At 42.1% G+C, this 12,264-nt stretch overlaps 1 protein-coding gene across 5 annotated transcripts in view; it reads right to left on the bottom strand.

The window, feature by feature from the left end:
• Positions 1 to 20: 20 nt before the first annotated feature.
• LOC123756497 (85/88 kDa calcium-independent phospholipase A2) overlaps positions 21 to 12,264 on the bottom strand; it is a 61,230-nt gene continuing 48,986 nt past the window's right edge. For 4 of the 5 annotated variants that reach the window (XM_045739725.2, XM_069331307.1, XM_045739723.2 and 1 more), the window contains 2 exons: positions 11,671 to 11,842; positions 21 to 1,765 (listed from right to left, as the gene is read on the bottom strand). In XM_045739725.2, coding sequence (XP_045595681.2) covers positions 1,103 to 1,765; positions 11,671 to 11,842 — 835 coding nt within the window. In that variant the 3' untranslated portion in view covers positions 21 to 1,102. The remainder of the gene's footprint in view (positions 1,766 to 11,670; positions 11,843 to 12,264) is intronic. The other variant, XM_069331309.1, reaches the window with a different exon arrangement.

Below are 12,264 nucleotides of genomic sequence, written 5' to 3'. Positions count from 1 at the left end.
TTCATAACTGAAGACTTGCAAGTACTCCTGTAAGTAAATACTGTACTAACATACAACCCAACCCCTGCATGTTAAGTAAAGAGTGACTATGTTTCGGTCCATCCTGGACCATTATCAAGTCGTGCACTATTAAGATTAGCAATTTAAATCACCTAATTATTGTATTACAACTTTTTAACTGATTTGCTGATTAACTCAACCAATAGAGAGAGGCAGTATAAGAGTGCACTTTAGTGATGAAACTCAACACTTGAATGATACAGCAGCTAGTTCATTTATTTCTTAAGATTGTTAGTTTAATAAATTACTTTGCAATACAGTAATATTAACTTTTTATGCAGATATGTAGAAGACAAACAGCTAAATTATAAAACAGATTGTGCATGCAATTGAATATGTATTTTCTGACTCCATTCCACATTTATCTGTAATGCAAATTAATACAAACCTATTAATGTATGCCATTCTCAAGATACTGAATGAAAACCAATGAAGAAACTAAAGCAAGCAGCCATGCAGTCCCTGTGGTAAAACACTCACTCGGCACTTTGCGAGAGCTTTGGCCTGGGTTCGTATCCTGGCTGGGGAGGATTGACTGGGCGTCAATCTTTAACTGTAGCCTCTGTTCACCTAACAGTGAATTGGTTGTTAAACGATTTGGCGGATCATATTCCAGGGAGAAATTAGGATTAAGGACCTGCCCAAAATGCCATGCGTGCTAGTGGGTTTACAAGAATGTAGGAACTCTTGAAAATATAAATAAATAAATAAACCAAGGTATCCCTCTACTAGGGATACCAATCAAGGTCTAATTTATCTGAACCTCAACCAAATCTGATTGACTAATTTTAAAGAGGTGTAATAGAAGAAATTAAACAATGCCTAAAGTGAAAAAGGCCTACATACACAGTATTGTGTATATTAATAAAATGATGTAAGCAAAGCATCCTAACTAGTTTAGATAATTATAAAAAGGTAATTATGTAATAAGTATTAATTATATTATGTGCATGTTATGACTATGCATGATTATGTAGCTTTATGACTACAATTGTATGATAATTATTATACAAAAATTAAATGAATCATGAATGAAGAATACTTATTCTACAGTATGGATAAGAGAATCAGATGAAATTTCACTGGGCTGGCATTTATCCATAAAGTCATCATTGCCATCAGGTGATGGAGAAGTCCCCTCACTGCTTGACACAGAATCAAGTGTTGAGGGATGCTCAACCATCACTTCATCAGAAGTTTCTTCAGTTCCAACAGTGGCATACTCTGGAAGAATAGAGTGATAACTTCCCTCCTCATCAGGGGAAGTTCCTGCTGAAACGAGTCGGTGAACTGCATCTACGGTATCTTGACTAGAACCAACAGATATAGAAACACGTGAGCTGTGTTTAGATTTGGTTGGAGTAAGTTGCCGGGGAGGAGGTATAGGCCCCACTTCAGCTTCTATTAAGAGAGGCTTTAGTTGAGATAAAATTTTTGCCTGGGATTTCATGTATGCTCTTGTTTCCCACATCATACGAACTAAGCGCTCATCGTCATGTTCATCTAGTGCAATATCTTGAGATAACTGTGGATTAAAACGAAAGAAAGGAACGTGTAAAGTTGAACACCATGTGCGTGCTCTATCTATAATCCGACCTTCTGAACTGCAAGCTTGTTCCACCAAGACATTGAATAAATTGTACATTGCTTGAAGACCTCGACGTACATCAAGAATACTTGGCATAGTAATGTCAATATTGTCAACCTGTTGAAAAATAAATCCATATTAATACATTAAATATAAGTACAATACAGTACAGTGTAATAAGTTTGATATGACCTGGTACAGTATGCATATTTCACCCCATCCATTTACAGAATAGACAAAAAGGTTGACACCCAATCTAAATCTTACAAAAAGAAATACAGTACTCCCCCTCACTTAATATGATGGGCTTTCAATAGTAGCATCTTGTGGCTCCCTTAACTTGGGCTGCACATTAAAGGGAGTACTGTGTACATGTAGTGCACAAAAAAAAAAAAAAAAAAAAAAAAAAAAATTAATAAGCATCTATGAAGCAAAAAAATCTAAGTAAAAAAAAAAAAATCTCAACCTTAGGCTTAAAGGCTTAGCTATAGTATCCCAGAGAAGTTGCATTTTTATTTTTTAGAAATGAAGTGCTACACGGGAGTAACTTTGTCTATTTATTTTCATTGTTTCTCACTTTCTTTATTTACTTTTTAATTCTAACAAGTTGTAAGTGTTTACAACCTTTAACAGTGTCAAAGGTGGTGTACATTATGCACAAGTTTGAAAATGTACGAATGTACAGGTATACAGTATGTGTATAAATATATGCACACCATGTATTTATTCATATATACAGTACGTATATGCAACCCTAGAAATTATAATTGCTCATAGCCCATATTTTGCCTGTAAATATATAATGGTAATCACCAAGCCAGCTGCAACAAAGTCAGGGTAGTACAGTGGTAGAGCTTGCAACTGGCAGTCCATGGGTTCAAGTCACCTCAGAGCTCATGTGGATTTTTTTGATGATTCAAAAGGTGACACCCCTAGTGTCAGCACCAGCAACAGAGGAGCTCCAGGATATTTCACAATTCCTAAGTATTGTAGTACAGGTTGATGATAGTGAGTGGTGTCCCAGGGAACATAAAAGTGTTGTGCTTTGGAAAAATAGGTGAGGTAACATGAGTGTGCAAAGTGAAGTGAAAAATTGGATGAGAAAAAGTGACCCTAGTGTTTACAGTCCAAACAAAAACATTCAAGATGGCCACCAGCAAGAAGAAAAACAAAACAGAGCTAGAATTTGGGGGTTTTAATGAAGAAAGCATTGATATAAGCAGTCTACACAACAAATTGGCAAAATTAGATATTATAGTGAACTATCATGAAGAAATAATCAGCAAATTGAAAGAAAGTAATGAGCACTAGAGTGGCAAGGTTTTAGGTCTTGAGGGTTTAGTGAAAGATTTATGCAAGGACAAGAATCAACTGGAAACAAATTGCAAAGTCATGGAAGAGGAAAAAACTCTTAAAAATAGTTTTGGAAGAAGTTAAAGCAAACAAACTTAAATGACTACGATAGGTTAGGTAAGAAAATTCAACAGGAAAAACAGTTTTTGTCAGTATAGATGGAGGAAGTTACTCAGGAAATAGAACAGTGCAAAAAAGATATGCAACTCACCTATGCACAAGTGGCCAAGGAGAAGGAAAAATTGAAGAAGCAGTAAAGGAAGCCAAACACTGCAGCAACCAAGATAAAACAAACATTAGGCTGGAAGTCAGAAAGGAACTGGCATCAAATCCTAAATTGATGCAAAACACAGTTGATCAAAGTAAGTCTCTGATAATTTTTGGTTGCAAAGAAAAGGAGATAACATCTAGGTCAGAAAGAGCTGTGGAAGAAGCGAAAGTAGTAGATAAAATTGTTGGCCTCGTGGAAGGTCTTACTACCATCGAGAATGTCTGCGACTACAGGAGGATTGGAAAGTATGTAAAAGGGAAAGATCGACCTTTGTGGATCACCCTAAACGGTGCCAAACAAATGGAAGAAGTACTAAGGATTGCTAGAAAATTACAAAGTAATGAGGTAGGGAAAGTATGGTCGTTAAGATGAGATCTTTCAAAAGGAGACAGAGAGAAGCTGAAACTGAACCTCGCCGAGGCAAAACGTTTAAATGAGAGCAGGAATGAAGAAGAAAACAATTCTTTTTTTCTACAAAGTGATAGGGGTAGGCAAACCAGTAAAGTGGTACATAAAGGCAAACCAACAAAAGGATTAGAGAGAGGGGGAGTGAAGAATAAGGAGAGGGGGAACAAGTTCCTAAAAATTGCATACACCAACATAAATGGAGTGAGATCAAAGATACTGGAGTTAAGTGATGTAATACAGTTGCAGACACCAGACGGGACAGAAAAATTAGGAAAGGCGGTGGCATTGCTGTGCTGGTGAAAGAACACCTAAAGGTAAACAAAATAATAATTGCCAATGCACGAGTTGACATAATAGAGATATGCAATCAGGATGATAAACTAACGATCATAAATGCATATAGTCCACCCCCAAGCAACACATGGACAAAGGAGCAGCTAGAGAATAAATGAGAGAGTCTTATAACAATAATGAGAGAAATTATAGTCAGAGCTGATAAAGATAGATCACAACTGTTGGTAGTCAGCGACTTCAACTTAAAATCCATAGACTGGGAGGCATATGAAGCTAGAACGGAGGATTTTTGGACTTGTAGATTCGTAAACCTCATCCTGGAAACATTCATGTTTCAACATGTTAAACAAGCTACGAGGATAAGGGAAGGGGATGTTCCCTCTATGCTGGGTTTGATATTTACCAGGAAAGAGGAAGAGATATTTGACATTCAGTACCTCCCTCCCTTAGGTAAAAGTGACCATGTCTTATTGGGAATAAAGTATGCTATGCATTATAATTTGGAAGAAAATGAGGTTAAAGCAGTTGAAAAGCCTGATTTCCGGAGAGGTCATTATGGGGAACTCAGACATTTCTGTAAGGAAGTTGACTGGAAAGACTTGCTGTTAGGACATGAAGTAAATGAGATGTATGTCAAGTTTCGTGAAATATATGATAAAGGCAAAAAAAAAATTGATTCCAAAGCAGAGATGCAGAACTAGGAAACAGGATTGGTTTGACAGAAATTGCGAGAGGGCCAGAGACCAAAAGATACAAAAATGAAATCAATATAGGAAGAGGCCAAACTCCCAAACATACCAGCGATACAAAAATGCGAGAAACAACTACACGGCAGTGAGGAGAGAGGCAGAAAGATATTTTGAAAAAGGGATTGTGGACAAATGTAAAACAGAACCAAGTCTATTCTATAAATTCATAAACAACAAATTGTAGGTAAAGGATAATATTCAGAGGTTGAAAATGGGAAATAGATTCATAGAAAATGAAAAGGAAATGTGTGAAACATTAAACTTAAAGTTCCAAAGTGTGTTTGTACAAAATGAAATCTTTAGGGAACCAGACACAATAAGAATTCCAGAGAACAGCATAGAGCACATAGGTGTGTCTAGAGATGAAGTGGAGAAAATGCTAAAGGAGCTAAGTAAGAACAAATCAGTTGGTCCAGATGGAGTTTCACCATGGGTTCTGAGAGAATGTGCATCTGAGCTCAGCATTCCACTTCAACTGATTTTTCAGGCATCCCTGTGTAAAGGAGTTGTAGCTGATGTGTGGAAAAAGGCTAACATAGTCCCAATCTACAAAAGTGGCAGCAGGGAAGACCCCTTAATTACAGACCTGTATCATCAACTAGTGTAATAGTCAAAATATTAGAAAAAATAATTAAAACTAAATGGGTAGAACACCTGGAGAAAAACGATATAATATCAGACAGACAGTATGGTTTTCGATCTGGAAGATCCTGTGTGACGAATTTACTCAGTTTCTATGATCAAGCCACAGAGATTTTACAGGAAAGAGATGGTTGGGTTGACTGCATCTATCTGGACCTAAAAAAGGCTTCTGACAGAGTTCCACATAAGAGGTTGTTCTGGAAACTGGAACATATTGGAGGGGTGACAGGTAAGCTTCTAGCATGGATGAAAAATTTCCTAACTGATAGAAAAATGAGGGCCATAATCAGAGGCAATGTATCAGATTGGAGGAATGTCACAAGTGGAGTACCACAGGGTTCAGTTCTTGCACGGTAATGTTCATTGTCTACATAAACGAACTACCAGATGGAATACAGAATTATATGAACATGTTTGCTGATGATGCTAAGATAATAGGGAAGATAAGAAACCTAGATGATTGTCATGCCCTTCATGAAGACCTGGACAAAATAAGTATATGGAGCACCACTTGGCAAATGGAATTTAATGTGAATAAATGCCATGTTATGGAATGTGGAATTGGAGAACATAGACCCCACATAACCTATAAATTATGTGAGAAATATTTAAAGAATTCTGACAAAGAAAGGGAACTAGGGTGGTTCTAGATAGAAAACCGTCACCTGAGAACCACATTAAGAACATTGTGCGAGGAGCCTATGCTACACTTTCTAACTTCAGAATTGCTTTTAAATACATGGATGGCGAAATACTAAAAAAATTGTTCACGACTTTTGCTAGACCAAAGCTAGAATATACAGCAGTTGTGTGGTGCCCATATCTTAAGAAGCACATCAACAAACTGGAAAAGGTGCAAAGACATGCTACTAAGTGGCTCCCAGAACTGAAGGGCAAAAGCTACGATGAGAGGTTAGAGGCATTAAATATGCAAAAACTAGAAGATAGAAGAAACAGAGGCGATATGATCACTCTGTACAAAATAGTAACAGGAATCGATAAAATTGACAGGGAAGAATTCCTGAGACCCTGAACTTCAAGAACAAGAGGTCATAGATTTAAACTTACAAAACAAAGCTGCCGGAGAAATATAAGAAAATTCTCTTTTGTAAACAGAGTGGTAGACGGTTGGAACAAGTTAGGTGAGAAGGTGGTGGAGGCCAAAACCGTCAATAGCTTCAAAGCGTTATATGACAAAGAGTGCTAGGTAGACGGTACACCACGAGGGTTGCTCTCATCCTGTAACTACACTTAGGTAATTACACTTAGGTAATTACTCATTTGCTGTTATTAAAAGTTAATTGGCTCCTAGTATGGTCACCCTGCACATTCAGACACTGGACGGTTATGTGCTAGACATGGTCCTCATCTCTTTACTAAGGCCGTAGAAGGAAAGCGAGACTCAAGAATTTTGTTTTCAAGATGGAGGATGGTTCCTGGAGGCCTGAGGAAGCAAAGTGAGTACTGTATTCATAAGAGTTTTTAATCTTATAATATACCCAGAGTGTCAAAAGGCATCAAGTGAAACCCTGGTTGAGCATTTTCAAGGCACTATGGACAGTGCAGGGGATTAAGCTATCTTTCTGAGATGGCTTCCCACTACTGAGTCACATCAGCCATAAGAGTCCTGATTGGCCTATTAGGGGCCAGTGCCAGAACCTGGCCTCATAGGAGCACAGGATGCTGGGGAATGTTACAATCACTCCACACTGTGAAAGCGGCCAGCAAATAAACAAAGTAATACAAAGAACTGCAAGGTTCACATAAAATGAACCATTAAAACAGCCAAACAACTTTGCATCTCTTTCACTCAAAACCAAATGATTCACTCAAAACTAGCTCGAACCTCCCAGGTGTGAAAGACTGCCAACAGGTGACGCCCCGTTAGGTTACAGGATCCTACACCAGTAAACTTCAGTCCTGTCACTGATGTCTGAACAATTAGACCTTCCCAAGTAGCCAGGCTATAGCGAGTTCAATTTCTGTTTGAAGATACTGTAAGTGTTAGTCATCCTTTGTACTCTGTCCTGTAGGAGCCATTTGCTTGTGTACCATTCCTAACATTTAGTATTTGCTTCACGTGCATGTGTTTAGGGCAACCCTTTTCTAAGCGATTGTTTGGCATTGTTCCTGCACTGACAGAGTAGCTTCTCTGGTGTGTTCATGAGTTTGCCCTGAGAGGTCAGGCTACTGTGTAGAGAACCTTGCCCTGGACAGTGCAAGGGGGTCTCTGATCTCACTCTGGGACCCCTGTGGTTGTGGGCACACTGCTGATGCCTTTTGTAGATAAGTTTATCCTGCAGTATCAGTTCTTTTATCCTGCAGTATCAGTATCAGTTTTATATTTATTTTTATTTTATATTTTATTTATATTTATATCATTAGGGGGGGTTTGGTGCCGGCAGGGCAGGCTTCTTCTCTTGTGCTTCGTCAGGTCAACTCGGAGTGGGTGCGCTTGGGTGTGCTCGAAATGACCCAGTCCCTCAGGTTGGTTTCCCGCCTGTTTCCAGTGCCGAAATGGGACTGTGTGGATCTGAGGTTCATTCTGAGTTTGTCCCATCTGAACCCTTGGATTCCTTGCCATCCTTTCGGATGACCACTCTGTCTCAGGTCCGGCTTCTTTTGGAGCTGGGTGCCTGGATGGTGTCCCGTGACCTTAAGGACATGTATTGGCCACGTTTCTATTCATCCAGGGTTAGGGGACTGGTTAGGTTTCGTGGTGAGGCATCAGGCTTACCGCTTTCGTTGCGTTCCTTTTGCTTGAATCTGGCACCCTTGCCTATTTATGCAACTTACCCAGGTCGTGGTGACCCGTCTGCAATCTGCTAGGGGTTTGGGTCCTGGCCCTACCTCAACGACTGGCTGATGTGGGCTCCCAGTCCGTCCGCTTGTATGTTTGCCAGGGGTACGGTTCTTTCCCCAGCTCGCCGGGGTTCGGGTTCCTGGTGAATTGGAGTAAGTCTCATCTGGTTCTGTCCCAGCTTTGTACCTAGCTGGGTCTTGTTTTGGGACTCTCAGACTGCTTCCATTCTCTCCCTCCAGAGGCCTTGCTGAGGCTGCGGTCCCACCTTCGTTGTTTCTGGAGGGTCCCTGGTCACATTGGCAGTTGCTCAAGTAGTTGTGCGGAAGTTTGAACTTCGCCATGCTGGTCTACCCGCTGGGGTCAGGTTTGACTTCGGCGTCTGTTCTGGTTCCTTGGGAACACCCCTTCCACTTTTCTCGCGATTGCTGGGTTCATCTGCCCAGGGGTCTTGCGTCGGTTGCTGCATCACTGGCTTCCTCCTTCGGGGTTTTGGGGTTCAGTGCCTTGGCGCCCACCCGAGCCCTCGCCCGATGTGTTCATGGACGCGTCATCTCTCGGCTGGGGCTTTGTGATCAGTGCTCACCAGGCCAGCCAGGGACAATGGGGTTCTGTCCTTCCCGAGAAGGATGGGGATGTCACCGCAGGGGTTCCCTTCGGTCCTTGTCTCTTTGGGGCTGGTCGCTTCGAGTGGCTCGTCTGCTGGCTTCTCGGGGTTTGGCTCTCCGTGCGATTCACATCCGAGGAGTGTCCAACATCCTGGCAGACGGCCTGTCTTTATTCATTCACCTGTTCCACAGAAATGGACAGTTGACGTCGATTCATTCAGTTGGCTCTGCCATACGTACGGGACTCCTGGACGTCAACATCTTTGCGTTGGCGTGGTCTCAGCGTTCCCAATCTATGTGGCGTCCTTCCCCCGACTGCAAGGTTGTCACGGTGGATGCCTTTCAGCAGGACTAGTTGAGGTTGAGGTTGCCTGTACCTCTTTCCCCTGGTCCAGCTGTTGCTTCGGGTGTCTGGCTTGGTTGGAGTCCTACCAACTGAGAGTAGTCCTTGTGGACCCCTTGGTGGCCAGCCCAGACTTGATTCCAGGTGCTGCTTGCTCGGTGTGTAAACCCAGGGCATTTTCTGTGGCTCCGCCTCTTCCTACAGATCAGATCAGTCCAGTCCGGTACATGGCTGGTTCGGCCTTCTCCTCGCTCTTCCGTGTCTGGGCATTTTGACGCGGGTTTATCTCATTTGTATGCTGATCAGGTGGCTTCGTTGATGGTGTCACCACCTGAGAGCTTCATCCTTGGCGACAGTATGAAGTTTCCTGGCGTTCTTTCCACAATTCTCTCTCTCTCTTGGTAGGTTGTCTTCTATTTTTGATCGGGTTGTCTTGTCCTTTTTGTCTTGGCTTTTTCATGGACCGTCATTTGATGCCTAATACTGTCGCCTCATATTGTGTGGGGCTGGCAGAGCCACTCCAGCCTTGTGTTCAGTGTGACTGTCTCTTCTGCCCTGTTCCGTAAGCTTTTTCAGGCCTTGTTTCACCTCCGGACTGCTCATGTCCCGCCTGAGCTGTCCTTGTCCTTAGACAACAGGTGCTCTCTTATCTTTCCTCTCCTCAGTTTGTGGTGGCCCCTTTCATTCAAGATTGTTTTTCTAAGGCTCTAACGACTGCTTTCTGGAGGGTCCCCTGGGTCATTGATGCTTGGTTGCTCAGGCCGAGGGTGCATTATGTGCTGTGTCCAGTTGCAGCTCTTCGCCGTTATCTGCGCGCTTCGGCTTTGGTACCTGGGGATGTCCTTTGGGTTGATCCGGTTTCCCTCGTTCCCTGTTCTAGAGTGCGGGTCTTCCAGGTCGCCCGCAGGGTTATTAAGAATATCCAGCCTGCAGTCTATCCTCGTGCCCATGACATTAGGAAGTTTGCTGCATTGGCTCCATGTTTGGCAACATGTCCTGGGCTGATATTCAGGCGCGGGGATTTTGGAGGTCGAACAGGGTCCTGGCTGCCTATTATTTGGTTAATGTTCTGTTCCAGGGCGTTTCCTGTGTTGCTTTGGGTCGCAGGTTGCAGACAATTGTCTCGACTTCGCATTGAGGAGTGTGTGGCGGCCGCCTCCCGGGTAAGTCCCACTTTTCCTTGTCTTTGGTTATGTAGCTCCTGGGAGCCACAAGGGCTCCCCACAGAAAACCAGCATTGAATGTAATGAAACACCATTTTCTGGGTGAGCCCTGGAGGCTCCGGTTGGCGTTTTTTCATGTTTGATGCTTGGCTCCAAACTGGAGTGCTAGGTAGCTGGGGAAGGGAGGGCTGCGGGACAAGTGGACATGATGGTGGAGTGTGACGTTTGCTTGTTTCCCTGGGATTGGCAGGAGTTCTGCCTCTCTTTTCGGTTTTTAGCTGTAATTTTCTTACCAAGTGGGGTTGTATTGTTAAGCCTGGGTGCCTGACCCAGGTCGATGGTAGATATGGAAAACCCCAACCACAGGGGAGTTTCCCAGGGCCATTGCTCCCTGCATCTCTCTGAGGGGGCCAGGTTCTGGCTCGTGAACTCCATAGACTAATGCCCCAGTCTAATGTATCACATATTAGCCCGATAACTCCAAGGAGCCTCTGGGGCTCACCCAGAAAATGGCGTTTCATTACATTCAATGCTAGTTTTTTGAACAGGTCTCTTCATCAGACTATAATCTGTTACAGAGGTCCTGGGACTTATTTTACATAATTACCTATGATTTCATGTGTTATATTGAACCCTGTTTGTTCTCTTGGGTTGTTAGCCTTGTGACTTGGTACGAGATTCAATTTTCATCTCTTTTAGGTGCCATATAAATTTGCTTTGCCCTGTCAGCTATCCCTGCTATTGCCTGAACTCCTAGCTTCTTTTACTTTGGCTATTGCTCTTGTGTACTTAGATGGATAGATGGATTGGAGGCAGAATTTTTGGTGTGGAAGGGCATTTTCAAATGGCCCAAATTTCTTCCAGAGCTGACTGGCTCCCTCCACTTTCAAGTGGGTTGTAGTTTCCCTCCCCAATGTTATGCTCCTCTGCCAACCACTTTCTTTCCTAGCCATAATCACTTTTTCGAAAAACTCTTGACTTATTATCCATAGAAAGTAAGCTTATCTTATCCTCGTCTGCTGTATCCCTACTACTCTTGCCACACGACATGTCTTCAATGCGCAAACACTGATATATCAGAGGAAAAGCTAGTGTAAATGCTTGAGTACAGAGGAAAACACATCTGGTATGTATGCCCTCATAATAGGTCTCAATAACAGAACAAATGTAACAAACTTATTTGTACAATTTACAAGGCAGTAAGAGATCAGCAAAAATAAGAACACACTATAATTCAAAGGAAATGGCTTTACATGATAAACTGTACTTTTTTTTATAATTTTGGAGGGGAATCCAATGGGCAGATTTGGTCCCTTGTTTAGAGGGGATCAGTTATAGAGATGTATACAAACAAAAGTATACAACTAGACTAAGATATACTGTATACTCACCAGCATCACAGGAGGTTTACCACAACCTAAAGACACTACAACAGTGGGGGTGAAGATCTCGGATTCACGACCCTTGGCACGCACTGCCATATTCCATTCCTCAATTTCTGCCAATGTGTCTAAGACTGGATTGTTTCCCACTAAACCACCATCAAGGAACTTCTCACTGGAACTAAAGAGAAACAGTTTAAGCACTGAATGTAATAAGCATTAAATGTAATAAAATAGCCATTTCTGGTGGAACACTCAGTATATTCCCAAGCTATAGCACTGGGGTTGCCAAGCCTTTGGATATCACACCAGACTTTCAACATCCACAACTAGGAGCTAGGATCAGACTGGCTGTCTCTGAGGCAAGAGAAGCTTGGAAATTAGGAATCAACCCAAAACTGAGCACAAAGGTTTAAGCACATCTAGGCAAGTAATTGCTTAAATAGAAATAAGTAACCTTGAGAAAACAAAGCATACAATGAGAAAATATTTAGGTCACATGGTGGGGTCAAATCTGCTTTCCCCCACATTTCCCAGGCACATGCACTACCAACTGAACTACGACGAGCTTGAAAAGTACCCCAAGCAGAATTTTTACATTAA

The sequence above is a fragment of the Procambarus clarkii genome, chromosome 25 (genome assembly GCF_040958095.1).
Source record: "Procambarus clarkii isolate CNS0578487 chromosome 25, FALCON_Pclarkii_2.0, whole genome shotgun sequence".
NCBI classification, from domain to species: Eukaryota; Metazoa; Arthropoda; class Malacostraca; order Decapoda; family Cambaridae; genus Procambarus; species Procambarus clarkii.
The sequence above is the reverse complement of the archived record's forward strand: the minus strand, read 5'-3'. Positions and strand labels throughout refer to the sequence as shown.